This window comes from Xyrauchen texanus, chromosome 34 (assembly GCF_025860055.1).
Source record: "Xyrauchen texanus isolate HMW12.3.18 chromosome 34, RBS_HiC_50CHRs, whole genome shotgun sequence".
NCBI lineage: Eukaryota > Metazoa > Chordata > Actinopteri > Cypriniformes > Catostomidae > Xyrauchen > Xyrauchen texanus.
In genome coordinates, this window is record NC_068309.1 from 13,568,248 (window position 1) to 13,584,265 (window position 16,018).

The following is a 16,018-nucleotide window of genomic DNA, read 5'->3' on the forward strand; positions in this document are numbered from 1 at the left end:
ATGAACCAGGAAGCCACTGTGTTGTTTACTGCAAGCTACAAAAGGAGTGACTGTGCAATCATAAATGTGACTGAACTCCTTTCTTTCCTTCAGTAAACGGCCAGTTATTACGTCTAATATCTGATGTGCCTTGTTTGTTCATAGTTTAGCTATGAGTTGTCAGCAGAACACTGACAATTTAATTATAGTGAAAACTGCCACTTTGGAATCTAGTGATTCACAAGGTGTGGAATGTGCAGAAACAGGAAGTGATGTCACTCCCCCCTCCTCCTCCATCAATCTCCCTATCCATGTCTCTCTAAAGAAAAGAGACCACCTGTCCTGTGATCAGGCGTGTCTCCATAGCGACTGGGAGCATGGAGTTTCCATAGCAGTCGTCTAACGAGCAGTCAGGAAAAGTAGCTTCAGCTACTTTTTAACTAGCACTTGGCATAGATTTTTGGCAGATAGACTCCACTTATATTGGTTTATTTTTTGTCTGGTGGATGATGTCATTAGCAGATTGGTGAACTTTGACCCAGATGGGTTTTAGCGACCCAGATGAAGTTGCACATTTGCTGGGGGTAAAACAGGTGTAGAGCATTAATAGTACTTAAAAACAATTCAGGCTGCAGTAAACTTTAACACTGAACTCATACATGTACTTAATTTAGTGCAAACTATTTTGCTCTGTCTGGGAGAATTCTAGGGAATTCATTGAGTCACAATGGTCAACTAGTCACCCAACAATCAACTAGTTGATTAGTGAGGTTGACAAGAGATTTTTGGTTTTTGCACATCCTCAACTAATTCATACACTACAAAATATTTTTCCCTGTCTGGGAAAGTTGTAGCCTTTTGTGTATTTTGGTGTAAGAGAGCAGGACTTGATTTGCACTATTGCTTAATAGTGTGACTTTTAATGTTCCACTCGTCTGAATAGTTTCAGTGTGAGGAATCTTTATTTCCCCCTCTCCTTTCCCTCGCTGTGAAGTTTCTTCCCAAACTCCCATGCGTCTACCCTCCTTTTTGCACTCTTTCTCTCTCTCTCACACTCCGTCTATTGTATCTCTCCTCCTTTTCTCTTTCTTTTCAAATTCCTCCAGCTCTCCATAGCTGTCGCTCTCTGACCCCACCTCCTGACGGCTGTGTCTAAATGGTGTGATTGTGCATGTGAACGTCTGTGGAAAGTCTGACGCTGAGTGCGCAGAGAGTGTGGCTCGACTGCGCTGCTCAATCCAGGAAACTCCCTTAAAACAACAAGGCATGGCTGACATCCAGAGAGTTTCACTGGAGCCAAAGTTTGTCTCAGACTTCCCCCAACACACACTCTTCAAGAAACTCTGGTCTCACACATGCAGTTGGTTGGCTTCATCAGTTCTCCTGCACTTGTTCTTGTAGTTTTATTGTCTCTATAGCATTTTTACTTTCTATAAACACGAAGGCTGCAATGGTTAATTGTTCATCAAACAACCAATTAGTCTATTAGTGAGGTCAACTAGTTTATCTGTTTTTTTTATTCTTTTTAGTTTAGATATTTTTAACAGTGGTGCTCAAGTTAGCTTGCTGTGTTTAGCTGTTTGACTGTTAGTTTACATGGTTTACTTGGGTCTTTAAAATTATCTCCTTTGAATCACTGGTGCTCCAGCAATGCACATCTTGTTGCATCGCATCTTGTGCGTTTGTTTTTTTTTTTTTTTTTTTTTTTTAATGACCCATCAGAAGCGTATTTTTAAGACACCATTTCCAGTTAAAAAGATAAGTAGCAGAAGGTGATGTATTATTAGCCGATAACTGGGGAACATTTAAATATTATTGTGCCGATAGTGGAAATAGATTTTTTTTTTTTTCAAGCTTTTAAATTATCCCTATTTTGTTTTAAGTGAGTAGCTTTTAATTAAGTTGCTAGCAGCTCCAGTGTTAAAATGCAAAAAGTTAAATAATTGGTTATTGATATCGGCCACAATGAACTAAATATTTGGCTCAGAAATTTAATATCAGTGCATTAGTTTTAACCTGCATTTCTTTCCATTACATTGTGTTTTTTCTAGATGTTTTTGAAGGCAAGAAACGTGTCTGATCAGGGTCTGGTAAACCCCAAACCACCCTAATTAGACATGGCTTTCTCAAGGCAACCCAATGACTTGTCGATACATAGACACTGGCATCGGTGTTTAGCCTCAAGGCTAAATGACTAAAAATCAGTCTTTCAACAAGAACACTATTGTACAGTTCTATTAGTTCCAAACATTGTATGTCGAACCTCAAATATGAGTCTCCAAGTTTTCTTTGAGTTTATTTACTGCATGCATTTTTATGTTTGTTTATATCTGCTATTAGAGATTATTTCTTCTTCTTCAAATCTGTGGTTTGGCAATGCAGTAGTTGTTTTGCCCCTAATTTTGTGGGTTGCGTCACACACTGTAGCGTGTATCACCATGTTCTCTAATACCCAGTCCTCTGCGGTGTCTTAATGCAGCTGTTCAGCTGTATTTGATACTAGTTTACAAGTAACATTTGGCTGTTACACTCACAGTATGCCATAAACTTCTGCGGTATGCAATTTCTGATAGCTCTTCTGTTTTGGCAACACTGTTGCTGCTCTATTAGGACTGATACATAATATTAGGCTGTCATAACAGCTATGAAAACATTTTCTGTTGCAATTTGTTGCCACCTTGCAGCTTAATTTATTGACTAAACATTAAGGGGACATGGAAACTACTAAGGCTGTGTTAGGAATGGCATGATACCATACTATTTTTGGAGCATTCTTTGTGTTCTTGAATATGGTGAAAAGTATGCAACCTTTCTTAATTCTTGAATACCTGAATGATCCTCATTTGCGAAAATGTGTAGTATACACTCCGAGAACACTGTATGTCCTACAATGCAATGCATTCAACTTGACCTTCATTTGTGTTGAATGATCCAGAATAATAACAGCCAAAATTATATAGAATTTTTTTTATTGGTTACAGTGCCTGCCCATCTTTTAAGCCGCATATGTTCCTGAGGTGTCCAGTTCATGATTTTTTTTCAATTTGGAATGCAATATTACAAGCTTTGATTTAAAGTAAAAAATTATTTGATAATCTGACAAAAAGACAAAGGTAGAAGACTATGTACTTAACAAACTTAATAAGGGAAGGAACTACAATCCCATGAAGCATTACAAATTATGTAATAAAATTGAAAGTTATGGAAATATATAAACTATTGATTAATGGTTGTTGATTTTAAAGTATAGAAACAATATATTTTAAGTTTATTGCAAAAAAATACAGATATAAACATAATTTAGTAGTTATATCTATACAGATATAGAGATTTATTTGTATGGTATCCACAAAGGGTAACTAGCTGTCGTAACATGCTAGTTTACCGTTACGCTTCTATAGTAAAAAAGGAGGTCATCTCCGTAAATGAAAACTGTTTGGCGCGATTTGTTGTCTGTGATTCTCTGATTGGTGGATCTTTCCTCTTCTGGTTCATGGCCCATGGGTACTGTAGTTCTTCAACAGGAATTCTGCTGCTAGACAGAATTTTTTTTTTTTTAAGAAGTTCAAATAACGCAGACTGATGGCTTTTAATAGGAGCATATACTATCAGTTGACAATCCTAGTGCTGGTCGTCGGTCTGTCAGTTCAGTATCTCTGTCTTTTTGTCTTGGAGGATAATGGGAAATGTAGGCCGTTGGTCCAAGCCGGTGGTATCGAGTTGCCGTTGAGGTGTATGGCAGTGGTGTTGTGTGTCTGGGAGAATGTGGGTCATTTGAAGTGGTGGCTCTAAAGTGTGTTGTTTAGTGGTAAATGAGGCCTTCTCATTGTGAAATGCTGAAAAGAGGAAGAAGAAAGAAGGGGATGCCTCAGGGACTGAGTAAAGTGCTTGTCTGAAGTAGAAGACCCCCGCTCTGCATGCTGATCACATACAGGGAGCTGCTTTTGACTCCCTCACACGCAAACACAATGTATGATCCTGTCTGTCGGCTCGCAACAACCCCCAATGTCCTTCTCTATCGTTTCCTCTCTTACACACACACACACACACACACAAAATGAAAAGCAACCACCTAAACACACACATTTTTCCTTCTGATACACGAATAGGCTAGTCGCACTTACTCGTCTCTACTTTTCCTGTCTATCTCCCACACACACACACACACCCTTTCTTTGAACATTATCTGTTAGACTCTCATTCTGGATGCTCTCTGATAATCCCACAAACTGTTATCTCAAACACTTTGACTTGTACTGAAACCTCTAGCTTTAGCTAGAGCATAGTGTGAAACATTCCCCTTGTCTCTCATTGGTTGAACAAACAGATTGTCCTACCCCAAACTCATGCCATTGATTGAGCCATTGTCGCTTTGTTGTGATGCTCAAACAAACAGTAATTTTTCTTTTTGAATTACACTTTTTGGGAGAATCAAACAGCTTACTTATAGGGGTCTATAAAATACATATCTGAAATAGGATATTTTTAAATGATACTTTTAACATCCATAAAGCCATATAAAAGTGCTCATTTATATCAGAGAAGAAATAAAGTTTGCAAACTTGTGAAAACAAAGTTTTTATGAACAAACTCAAATTATATTTCTTTTCTTTTAGACATTTCAGAAATTGCATAGTACAAACTTGTGAACAATTGCATAGTACATTGAATGCGTACATTAATGTGTGTTTTGTGAAGATATGTTGTTTTGTTCTAGTCCAGGATAAGAGAATCTCTCCTGCTCATTTAATTTGCTTTGCACTGCAGATGTGCACATCAGATGGCTTGAATTAAATGCTAGATTGCTCTCACATGGTCATTTATGAGAACGCTGCGTGCGTGCGTGTGTGTGTGTTTTGTGTGTTGAGAGACACTGCATCCGTGTGAAAGTACGAAACTGACATTTCACTTGAAGAAACATCTTAGGCCTATCTCTAGTGTGATGCCATAATACATGCACCTGTCCAACAGTTTGAAATAAGCAGATTTTAGAAGTGTAGTGTAGTCCATGCTGAAAATCTGGAATTTTAAACCTGGAAGTAGTTTTGGACCTGGAAAGAAGTAAGTGATGAATGATTAAAAAATATATAAAAGTCTGCACTACTTCTAGGTCACTAATTAAATAAGCCAATTTGTGACATTGACCAATGACCATGTTAGTTTCTTTTTATATATAATTTAAAAATATATTTGCTTCCATTAAAGCACAAAACGTACTCTTTAAAACATTCTCAAATCATGCTGGCTCGAGTGCATGCTGTCATTAAAACGAAAGGGGGAAATAACCAATACCAAATCTGAAATTTGAACTTTTCACACAAATTATGTTGATATAATTAGCAATGAAAAAAGCTGTATTAAATTAGAAGAATGCAAAATAGATGTATTTTAACATGTAAAACATTTTTTTTCCATAAATTCCACATCTTCTAGATCCTTGTATTACTTGTTTTGAATCTTCTGGATAATGGAGCTGCGGAGCAAATTATTTCAGAAGAACTGCAGAACCGAACAGCCAGACAAATAAACTGCATCGAGGACCAGGAGTACCCTCACAACAGCTTTTGCTGCAGGAACTGTGATGCTGGTAAGTAGCAGTAAAGATGTGTTCCTGTCAAACCGTGAGAACTTCCTCAATAAAGGTCAGTATTGTAAACGCAAATGCCTCATCATGCTCAAAGCAAAGTTTTGCAGTAAATTAAAGCATGGCATTTTTTTCAAGCTGTTTAAAATGGCTTTCCAAGCTTTGTCCACGAGGTGCTGACAAACATCCCTCTGTGATGTTATTAAGAACATCCATCTTGGATGGAGATTCGAACAGAAACAACATTGTTATTTCAGAGAACTAACCTCTGTAGCCAAGCATTCATCAACCTCTGTAGCTGAGCAGTCATCATTCACAGTTGCGAAACTCTGGTTCCTAAGAGGCAGTGTCTCGTGAGGGTTTTTTTAGGCTGAAAGGAGAAGGACTGTATTTGGTGTTTAAATGTCCAGATGCATTGAGAATTATAGCCACCGAGGACTTTATTTACATGTTTGCATACATTAAGCACAATGAAGGGCGGTTCACCCAACAAACTAGTCCCCACATAGGTTGAATATTCATTGCAATGGGCATTAAATCTCCTAAACTCTCATCCTGCACAATATTAATCAACCGGCAGACTGTAACTATCTGCTTTGTTACAGCAATCGTGAAGCAGCATTCATAATTCGCGTTAGGGCAGCAACGCCAGCATCAAGCGGTGCTTTAAACTCCACATGATGTGTGCAGACAAAAATGTCTCATTCTACATTTTAGTGATAGTTAAGATTCAGCATGCTTCTGTGGTAATTAAAATGCACCTACCGTAGGCTGAAAAATATTTGATTTCTATTCCATCTAGTCTTGTTTTGTACAAAAATAGCATTAACAGCTCCATCACTTTATCACTGACACTGAATCACTGCTGTGTGTTTGTGGTATGCATTAGTGTAATGACTCTGGGTGGACACATCACAAAGGTTCTGCCCTTCCAACCAGTGTTTATGCTGGTTTATGCTGGATTAATGGTAAATGCTTTTCACAATTAAGAAAAATCAAAAGCTTAATTTTTTAATTCATAGCATGCGTTAATACATTCATTTTGACAGCTCTAATTATACAGTAATATATTACTGAGGTATGTCAAAGGATGTATATAATTAGATGGACTTATCTTCTATAATTAAATAATAATAATAATAGAATATATGTAAATATGATATACTGTCTCAGACTCCTCTTTAGAGGAGGGAATCAAAATAAATTTTAACTTTTAATGGATTCCAGTTCCTTTTTGATTGAGAAAAATTCTGAAAATAATTTATTTATTTCTTGTTTTAATGGAAATGGTTCTGTATCTTCTTAAATTTGCATACCTTGACATTTAAAGTCTGTAATAAAATGTCTCAAGATTTTTCTTGCACATTCTATCCTCTGTTGGCAGGCACCTATGTGAGTGAGAAGTGTAGCAGGAACCAGGAGAAGGGCACATGCACCACATGTAAAACGGGCACGTATGCCGAGCACCCCACAGGCATGGAACAGTGTCTGCAGTGCAGCCAGTGCCACAGAGGTAATGTTCTCCTCCATTCTCTCCAAACAAGCCATTTTCTCCTGGTGTTCAATCCTATCTCTATCAAATGCTGGTTAAAGGCCAAGTCTGATCTTTCTCCTTGGATCGTGTTTAAAGATAGTGTTTGTGTAAACCAGAGTCTGGTCTGTGGCTGGCACATAAGAGATACAGAAATCTCAAACTTCTGCTTTTGCAATTGATTGGTGAGTTTTCCTGTAGACCGCCATCTGTAGTCTGCGCTGACTCCCCAGAGAAGCAGAGCATTCAGGAATGTACCATTTATACATTTCAAATGAATAATGGAACACACATGGATGCAGGGAAGGCAATAATGCAGCCCATCAGGGTGACTACTGGAGAAACACTTAACTTCTGAATCCGCTACCTCGGAATTCTGTAATTAGAAAAGACAAAGCAAAACAAACTTTTAAAAATCATATAAACCAAAGATGTTGGCTTTGGGACATTTTGCTTTTGAAAATTCAGACTTGCCTTTTTGAGAGACAAAAGCACATTGAAGCCATCACAAAAAGCTAAATTGTGACAGCCCTGTTCTACTGCAAAGCTATTTAGTCTGTCTCTGATTATTACAAATTCAAAGCCATCCATTTTTTTTCTGTTTATTTTGATTGGACAGCCCCGTAGACCGTTTATTAAGCCATTGGATTTACCTAAACACTTAGACGTTCTCCCACAAGACCTACTGCTTGTACAGATCCAAACTTTGCTGTAAACACTACACACTTGTATAAACTACATCTCGCCCACCCGTTTTTGACAATACGCCTCCCATAGGATTATCATGGGGATGGGGACATAAGCAAGGCCCCATGAATGGTGTCTAGTCTAATGTTTCTCGTGCTCGACACTTTCCTCCTGGGAATCTGATCTCCTACTGTTACATGGTCTGGGTGTGGCCCCACTCCTGTGTTCTTTCTCTTTCCATTTGTGTGTCAGTGAATGAGGATGATCTATCTATATATCCCCTTGTGTATGTGCTTTGTCAGTTTTGTGTCTGTTGTATGTGATTATATGTGTGTGTTTTAGGATGATGTAGCGTGTGACTATATCGTATAGCTTCTTGTTCTGTATCTATTTTATATATATGAGTGAGAGGCAGCCCAATGAATCCCTCCCAGGTTTGGCCTTTCCTCCTGAGTCACAGAGGTGTGTTACCTACCTCCTATCCCAATTTAATGAGCAGAGATGCCATTCAAAGGTTGATTCCCATAAAAAGTTTAAAACTGGCTCTATGGTTCTTTCAAAACATTTTAGGAACAATTATGAATTTGGATCTGGTTTGATCAAGCATTGATCCAATCATCCATTTTACCCATCAGATGCGTGTTAGGTATGACTTTCATGCATTTCAGATGAGCAGATATTTGTTGTAACAATTATACATTAAATAATTTTCAATCTAGATTACATCTGAATTGATCAAACCATCCAGTTTGTCCTTTAGATCTTTGAGGTTGAATCTCTCTACATTACTTTTCTCCCACTTCACATTTCTCATCTCTTCATCCTTCACTCCCTCACCTCTCCGCTCTTCTTCACTTTACAGACCAGATCTTGGTTGCAGAATGCACCAGCACAAACAACACCAAGTGTGAATGCAAACCTGGTTTCTTCTGCCTGCCGGACGAGCCATGTGAAGTGTGCAAGAAATGTGCTCGGTGAGTTGCTCTACCCTTTTACAACGCCATCTGTACTTTTGCCGCACAACACCCTGATGAAAACTGCCAAATCTGACACTACTACCTTCTTTTCTCTTAACCTTTCAGCCTTAACCCCTGCTTTATGTCCTCTGATCACCACATCCAATGAGTCGGATCCCTTTCCCACTGATTCATTTGCTCCACCTTTAACCCCCTCAGGCTTTCTCAGGACCATTCATGATGACAATCATTTTAAGCCTTTTGGTTAACACCCATATTGAAAAGCTGACTTTTTCATTTTTTTGGCCTTGCTCTTGCAGGTGCAAAGTTGATGAGGAAGAAGTGAGCGGTTGCACACCAACATCTAATACAAAGTGCAGGAAACGCACTCTATATCCAGCAGAAGCTCCGACGGAGAAGTCATCACCATCAAATGGCAGGGAAGCTATAGGTATAGAAAAGTCATACCCCTATTAAATAAAACATTTTAATAAATGAAATCAGTGCCCATATAATAAAAAAAAGGATCCAAGCCTTGATATTAATAATGATTATTAATGAAAGAAAAAAATTATTCTCCTGTTTGTCTTAAGCAGTTGTTCTACCCATCTTAATTCTGATTGCTGTGATTGGATTTGGAATATATTTCTGGAAGAAGCGTCAACATAGACAAAGTGGTATGTTAGAAATCTGTTTCTAATTATTGTGTTGAGTAACACATAAATGACAGATGCTACATTTATAACGAGCCATATTTTGGGTATAAATACTGTGGACTTCAGCATGTAAGCATTAAATTGGCATATATCAGTAAGGTGGAAAGTCAAAATTTCTAATGCTTACATTTTTTTTTCATTTTCTTTCAGAAACTGATGGAAATTTGAATGAGGTTAAGGTGCCAATCGTAAGTGTCTGTTGGCTAGTTTTTCCTTATTTTAATTTTTATTAAACAGGTCTCTGAATCTGATAACTCGTCAATCGTGGCATTCTGTGGTTATTTATTTTTGTATAATTGCAGCTAAACTGTATAATTAATTATTGTCCCAGGGAACCAACATAGCTGTGCTAGTTTCATGTCTCTCGTTTCACTGCACTTCTCATATAATAAAATAATTTAAACTCAATCAATATCGATTTATTTATTTGGTCATTAATAAGCAGGATACTGTGCAGTCCAACATCATTATCGCTAATAAAATCCTAAAAGAGTAATCGGGGCACAGATGTATCACACAATTATAACTTCTGAATTTTGGAAATTATAATGTTGGCTGCTATTATTATAAATTATTCTTGTTATTATGATGATGTTTTAATTAAACTTGAATTCAAAATGATGCACAGTTGAAATTATGCAATCATTTTGTATTGCGTCTTTAATCCATGGTTTTAATCAGCTTTTTTGACACCACTCAGGATGTAGCATGCCCAAGATCAGAGGAGGAAAGGGAGAACAACCGCAATGCTGGATTAGAGAGGGCGGAGGAGCAACGGCCAGAATCCCGCCCTTTGTTGACACAGGAGACGCAGGAAACGGGCAACAAGAGCATACCGGTGGAGGATGAGGACCGCGGACTGGGCGACAGCTTGCCAAACACAACCAGCTCTTCCCAAACCAGCCTGTCTGCCCTCCCTCCTGCAGTCTGCATCGGGGACTCACCACGGTCAAGCCCTCAGGCACTGAGACAGACAGAGAGAGATGCAGAGCCATGGGCACGGGTTAGTAAGAATGGGATGGGCACAGATTCACCAGTTTTTATAAAACAAAAGACTGCGAAATGGCAAGATAATGCCTTAAAACGCATTTAAATGTCCTTGTTTGTAAACCGAATCACCCCAGGATCAAATAAAAAAGGGTAAATTGCCAAAAGAAAATAAAGCCTATTTTAGGGACGAATAATATTCTTTTCATTGTGATGCTATTATCATGATAATTTATCGTTTTTCCTCAATATTCTCATTGCTAGATTGAGAAAAAAAGATCTGAAATACGGCAATTAAATTTTTTCTGTCCAGATGCAATGCTTTTTCACATTAAAATCAGATGAAAATACATTTATTTCAACAAATTATGTGTTAAATCCTTGATGGTGAAATATGAGCTGGACATTTCTTGACATTTTTCATTTGTACCAAATACATTAGCATCAGTGTTATTTACGGCGTTAACTAATTTTACAACATTACCATACCTACTTTCTCCTCCTTTAGGATGATGGCCCTCCCAGGAAACTTCTTCCTCTACTCGGTAAGAGATTTTTCGCATGGCTTTTTCATTAGCCCTTTGTTGGAGTTAACGTAAACACTTTTAAAAGTACTTAAACAGTCTCCACATATTCTTTTGTGCATAGACACATTTATAAACACTGATTCATACATAGCAGTGAATTTTATGGCACTTTCCACTTTCCTCATTAAGTTCCACTCCTATATTTCTCTGTTAACACAACATTCCAAATGTGGTTTTGTTCTTTCATGATTTTATTTATTTACAATAAAGGGTAGTTCTCCCAAAAAAAAAATTCTCCCATCATTTAGTCACTGTAATGCCATCCCAGATGTGTATGACTTTCTTTTGCTGAACACAAAGGTTTTTAGAAGAATATCTCAACTCTGTAGGTCCATACAAAGTGAATGGGGACCAGACCTTTGAAGCTCCAAAAAGAAGATAAGGTCAGCATAAAATTAATCGGTTGGACTCCAGTGGTCTACTGAAGCGATCCAGTTGGTTTTGTGAGAACAGACCAAAATGTATCTCCTTTTTCACTACAACTTGCCAATGCAGTTTCTAGTCACATTAATGATTTGATGATTTCAAGCTTGATTACACTTCCAAGTGCTTGACGTGTGCACAAAGCCCTAGATAGAAGTGTAATCAAGCTTGGGATATCATGATCGCCAAGGAGACTGCTGTTAAGATGTACAGTGAAAAAGGAGTTATGTTTTGGTCTATTCTCACCCACAACCAGAAGACATGGATTAAACCACTGGAGTCTTATTGATTATTATTTATTTTTTTGCTGACTGTATCTCCTTTTTTTTTTTCACTGCCTGGTTTGGGACTTGCACCGTTTCAGACCGCAAAGCCCTGCAGAGGATAGTGAGGACAGCTGAGAAGATCATTGGGGTCTCTCTTCCCTCCATCAAAGACATTTACAAAAAACACTGTATCCGCAAAGCAACCAGCATTGTGGACGACCCCACACACCCCTCATACAAACTCTTTACCCTCCTCCCGTCTGGCAAGAGGTACCGAAGCATTCGGGCCCTCACGGCCAGACTGTGTAACAGCTTCTTCCCCCAAGCCATCAGACTTCTCAATACTCAGAGACTGGTTTGACACACACGTGTCCTGAGTTGCACTTTAATTTCTGTCACTTTATAACTGTCTGCTACCTCAATAACTGCTATGTACATAGAACATTATCTCATAGTATGTTATGCTTACATTTTTAGAAACTGTCATCTTTTTGCACTACTGAGTACTGGTCGGCGCTGCACTGTCTATTGTCCTGTTCATTGTCAGTAATTTGTTGTACTGTCCTGTACTTTTTGCACATGTTTGCACGTGCACTTTATATAGGTATATATAGGTAGTTTATATAGGTAATTTATTTCGTTGTGTAGTCTTATGTGGTCCTATGTTGGTCCTTTGTTGTTTTTATGTAGCACCATGGTCCTGGAGGAACGTTGTCTCGTTTTGTTGTGTACTGTACTAACTGTATATGGTTGAAACGACAATAAAAACCACTTGACTTGACTTGACTTGACTTTTTGGAGCTTCAAAGGCCTGATCACCATTCGCTTATATTGTTTGGACCTACAAAGCTGAGATATTCTTCTGAAAATCTTCCTTTTTGTTCAGCAGAAGAAAGAAAGTCATACACATCTGGGATGTCATGAGGATGAGTAAATGATGAGAGAATTTACATTTTTGAGTGAACTATCCCTTTAAAGCAAGTCAACCTTGAGCCAATCAGTAACTTCCTGGTAAAAAAGCTTAACATTACTGCATCTCATTACTTTTTTAATTCAAGAGTGTATTCTGTTGTCATCAATGATGTATCTTTGCTAATTGCACATTCTGGTATTAGTAACGGCACTCTCACGTAGACCATCAACCAAGTTCTAAAGTCTCATTGCTGGCTTTTGTAGGTGAGGAGGACTCGCTGAGCAAGAGCTTTGATCTGTTCGATACCCTTGACGTGCGGATCCACAACAAGTTCTTCCGTAGCATCGGTGTGAGCGACAATGCCATTAAGATGGCTGAGGCACCTCACCATGGGGACAAAGTCTACGAGCTCCTACGGGTGTGGATGCAGAAAGAGGGGCTTCGAGCAAACATCAACACCTTACTTCAAGCTCTGCTGGATCTGGACCAGCGGTATTCAGCAGAACATATTGCATCTAAGGCTGTGGAAAGAGGCTTCTACAAATATGAGTGATGACTCTTAAAGACCTTAAAAGAAACTCAGACTCTGTTACTGAGTAAAAGAGCAAAATAATGGAGAAGTTGTTGGTAAGGCTCAAGGGGAGGGTGAGAAGATTCATTATTTCCTCCCTGTTGGTCTTTCGGCATGAACTCATGTCCCATTATGGAACTGGTGGTGATGCCATTGGAGAATTGCATCTCTGTAGTGCCCGCAATTGGTTTAGATGCCAACACTGGACCCATTTGAGGTTTTACACTGGCTTACAGAAGAGGGTGCTGTTTTCCTTCTTGTGCATACTAGTGTCACTTGATGCACTTGCCTCAGGCTTTCAAACTGTAGGTTGGTCTGAAGCCTGCATTGGTGTCGTTAAACTTTTGGTATTGCCAAACGTTCAAACTTATAAAAGACATGGAACTATCTGTACTTATGTTTATTTAACTACATACTGAGTGGCACAATGCACATTTGTAGTTTAAACTAAAGTTTTTGACAAGGTCTAGTTTTAAACTACATGTAGATTGTCTAGTCGTATTTGAGTTGCTGTTGTTCTATGCTACTCAAGGTTACAAACAAACAAAAAAGTCTCAAGGTGAGCTCTGAACTTTGTTTTTAACGAATCTTCAGTAGGTTAATTGGATTGTGGATTTCAGACATAACAGTACTGTAATCTGCCATTCAAAGTTTTGAATTGTTTTCCAGCTCTTGGTATATTCTCTTGTATGTCAGGAGTTTAGGGTTTCGTATAAAGTTCAGAAAAGTCATTTCATTTAACGTGGTTGTTACAGATTATCCTTTATACTGGGCTGCCCCAAGTTATGCCAGTCTGATTTTTCACCCGTATGTGCAAGGCTGAGATGGCATTGTATAACTTCACAGTCTTCTCTTGCCTCTTCTATTTCCTTATTTATATTTAAGTAAGTGATGTATTTATTTTATTATGTACTGGTAATTACGTATTATTTATACCTGTTACTAATATCCACCCAAGTGTTTCCTGAAGCATTAATTGTTCACCAAATGAATTCACCAAGCAAATTCTTCCAGCCTTTTTACAAGCAAATAAACTGGATCAGTTCAGATTCAGTGCCATCTTCTCAGAGTTCTTCTTTAGCTAAGACATTTCTATGTTTACCCGGATTGTGTCGCTTACTATAGTCACACTATGGTCGTCGTTTCTTATTAAAATCGCAAAAGTGTGTCCATCACTGCGTATGTATGTTCGCAGCTAATGGTGTCATTGTTAATAAACTGAAAATATAAAGAAAAAGCTTGAAAGAGTGCCACGGTCAGTATCTCTTGGGTGCTTGTAACTTCTGCAGGTCCACATTGAATTAATGTCGAGGATAAGGGGGCATTTCGAACTTCTGCTTCGCTGTTCATGTTTTAAATGCAGTAGTGCACAGGTACGTGATTTTTAATTGTTTAAAAGATGAAGGAAATGCATGCTCATCCGAAAACTACTTATCGTTGGGTTGTAAATATTTATGTCAAGAATTCTATTAAACAAAACTAATAGATATATATTTATAGAAGCCCTAAGAGCACAAATTAATGAAGTATAGAGACTGCCTAAAATAATGAAGAACAAAACACTTTATTAAACGTTATTGAAGTAAAAAGGGCCCCAGATTTAATTTATGTAGCAGTAAATTAACTGCAACATCTGACTCAGCTGCATAGCTTTGTAGCTTAATACATGTATGAAATATGACCATATATATATATATATATATATATATATATATATATATATATATATATATATATATATATATATATATATATATTAGTGATTAGGAACACATTTCTCTTATACACATTTCGCTTCACCTTTTAACTTGAATGGCTTTATGAGATAACATGGAAAGCTGAATGGGTTCGGGACAAAATGGTTCCCCCTCCCTCAGAGCTTCCCCATTTAATTATGACATTGTAGAGCTGTCGGAGAGTGCAGGCACTGCCACCTATTGATATAGAATTGAAAAGCAAGAGAAGAAACCATCAATTTCAAGGGACCTTTTTCTATTCTGGAAATTACGTTCTGTCTCTCTTCACCTTTTTCAACACATTGCACTAAATTTAATGTAAATGAAAAGTGCGAGACTCACTTTTTTTTTTTTTTTTACCTCTGGAATAGTTCAGTGGCATCCGGTTCTTTGTTTCAAAAAATATTTTTGCTTCATGTTTTGACTCCGCATCGTTCCTGCTTTTATGCTTCTAACGCATCAACACATCTCAGTGCTTGTTCATTCTGCGCTTTATTTTCCACAGTATCTCTCTATGAGTAGGCTTTTTGTGTATTTTTCCCCCTTTGACAATTGTTTGCCTGTTTATGAATGCAAAACGTGTGCTATTGTAAAATTATTTGTAGAATGTTTTTGTTTTAAAATAAAGATTATTTACAAACCCGTTTCCATGGTTGGTTAATAGTGCTGTAGGTGATTTTAGCCATTCTGGAACTTTCCTGAGACTGGGCCATTATTTATCTCTTAATTTATTTGTTTTATGTCTTTGTGTGTTTAAGTATTGAAATGTTTGAATTTTGTTTATTTCTACAGAGTTTCAATGAAAGACAAACATTGCAACATCTACATATTTATCGCATAATAGAAATTTTGATTATCGAATGATGGTCTATTTAATACAAATCTTTAAGGGATTTGTGTATACTTATTTATACATAGATGATGAAAATTGGTAAATTGCAATGTTCTAGTATAAAGCTTAAAAAAGGAATATTCCGGGTTCACTAAAAGTTAAGATCAATCGGCATAATTTGTGCCATAATATTGATTCCCACCCAAATTAATTTAGACACATCCCTCGTTTTCATTAAAATAGCCGAAAT

The 16,018-nt window shown here is 37.6% G+C and overlaps 1 protein-coding gene across 1 annotated transcript in view; it reads left to right on the forward strand.

Annotated features, from left to right (window-relative positions):
- The window catches only part of LOC127627943 (tumor necrosis factor receptor superfamily member 6-like), a 35,085-nt gene extending 19,510 nt beyond the window's left edge, over positions 1-15,575 (forward strand). The window contains exons 2-10 of the mRNA XM_052104566.1: positions 5,413-5,566; positions 6,948-7,076; positions 8,644-8,755; positions 9,058-9,188; positions 9,334-9,414; positions 9,604-9,641; positions 10,154-10,456; positions 10,949-10,985; positions 12,893-15,575. Coding sequence (XP_051960526.1) covers positions 5,413-5,566; positions 6,948-7,076; positions 8,644-8,755; positions 9,058-9,188; positions 9,334-9,414; positions 9,604-9,641; positions 10,154-10,456; positions 10,949-10,985; positions 12,893-13,182 — 1,275 coding nt within the window. The 3' untranslated portion in view covers positions 13,183-15,575. The remainder of the gene's footprint in view (positions 1-5,412; positions 5,567-6,947; positions 7,077-8,643; positions 8,756-9,057; positions 9,189-9,333; positions 9,415-9,603; positions 9,642-10,153; positions 10,457-10,948; positions 10,986-12,892) is intronic.
- The last annotated feature ends 443 nt before the right edge of the window (positions 15,576-16,018 follow it).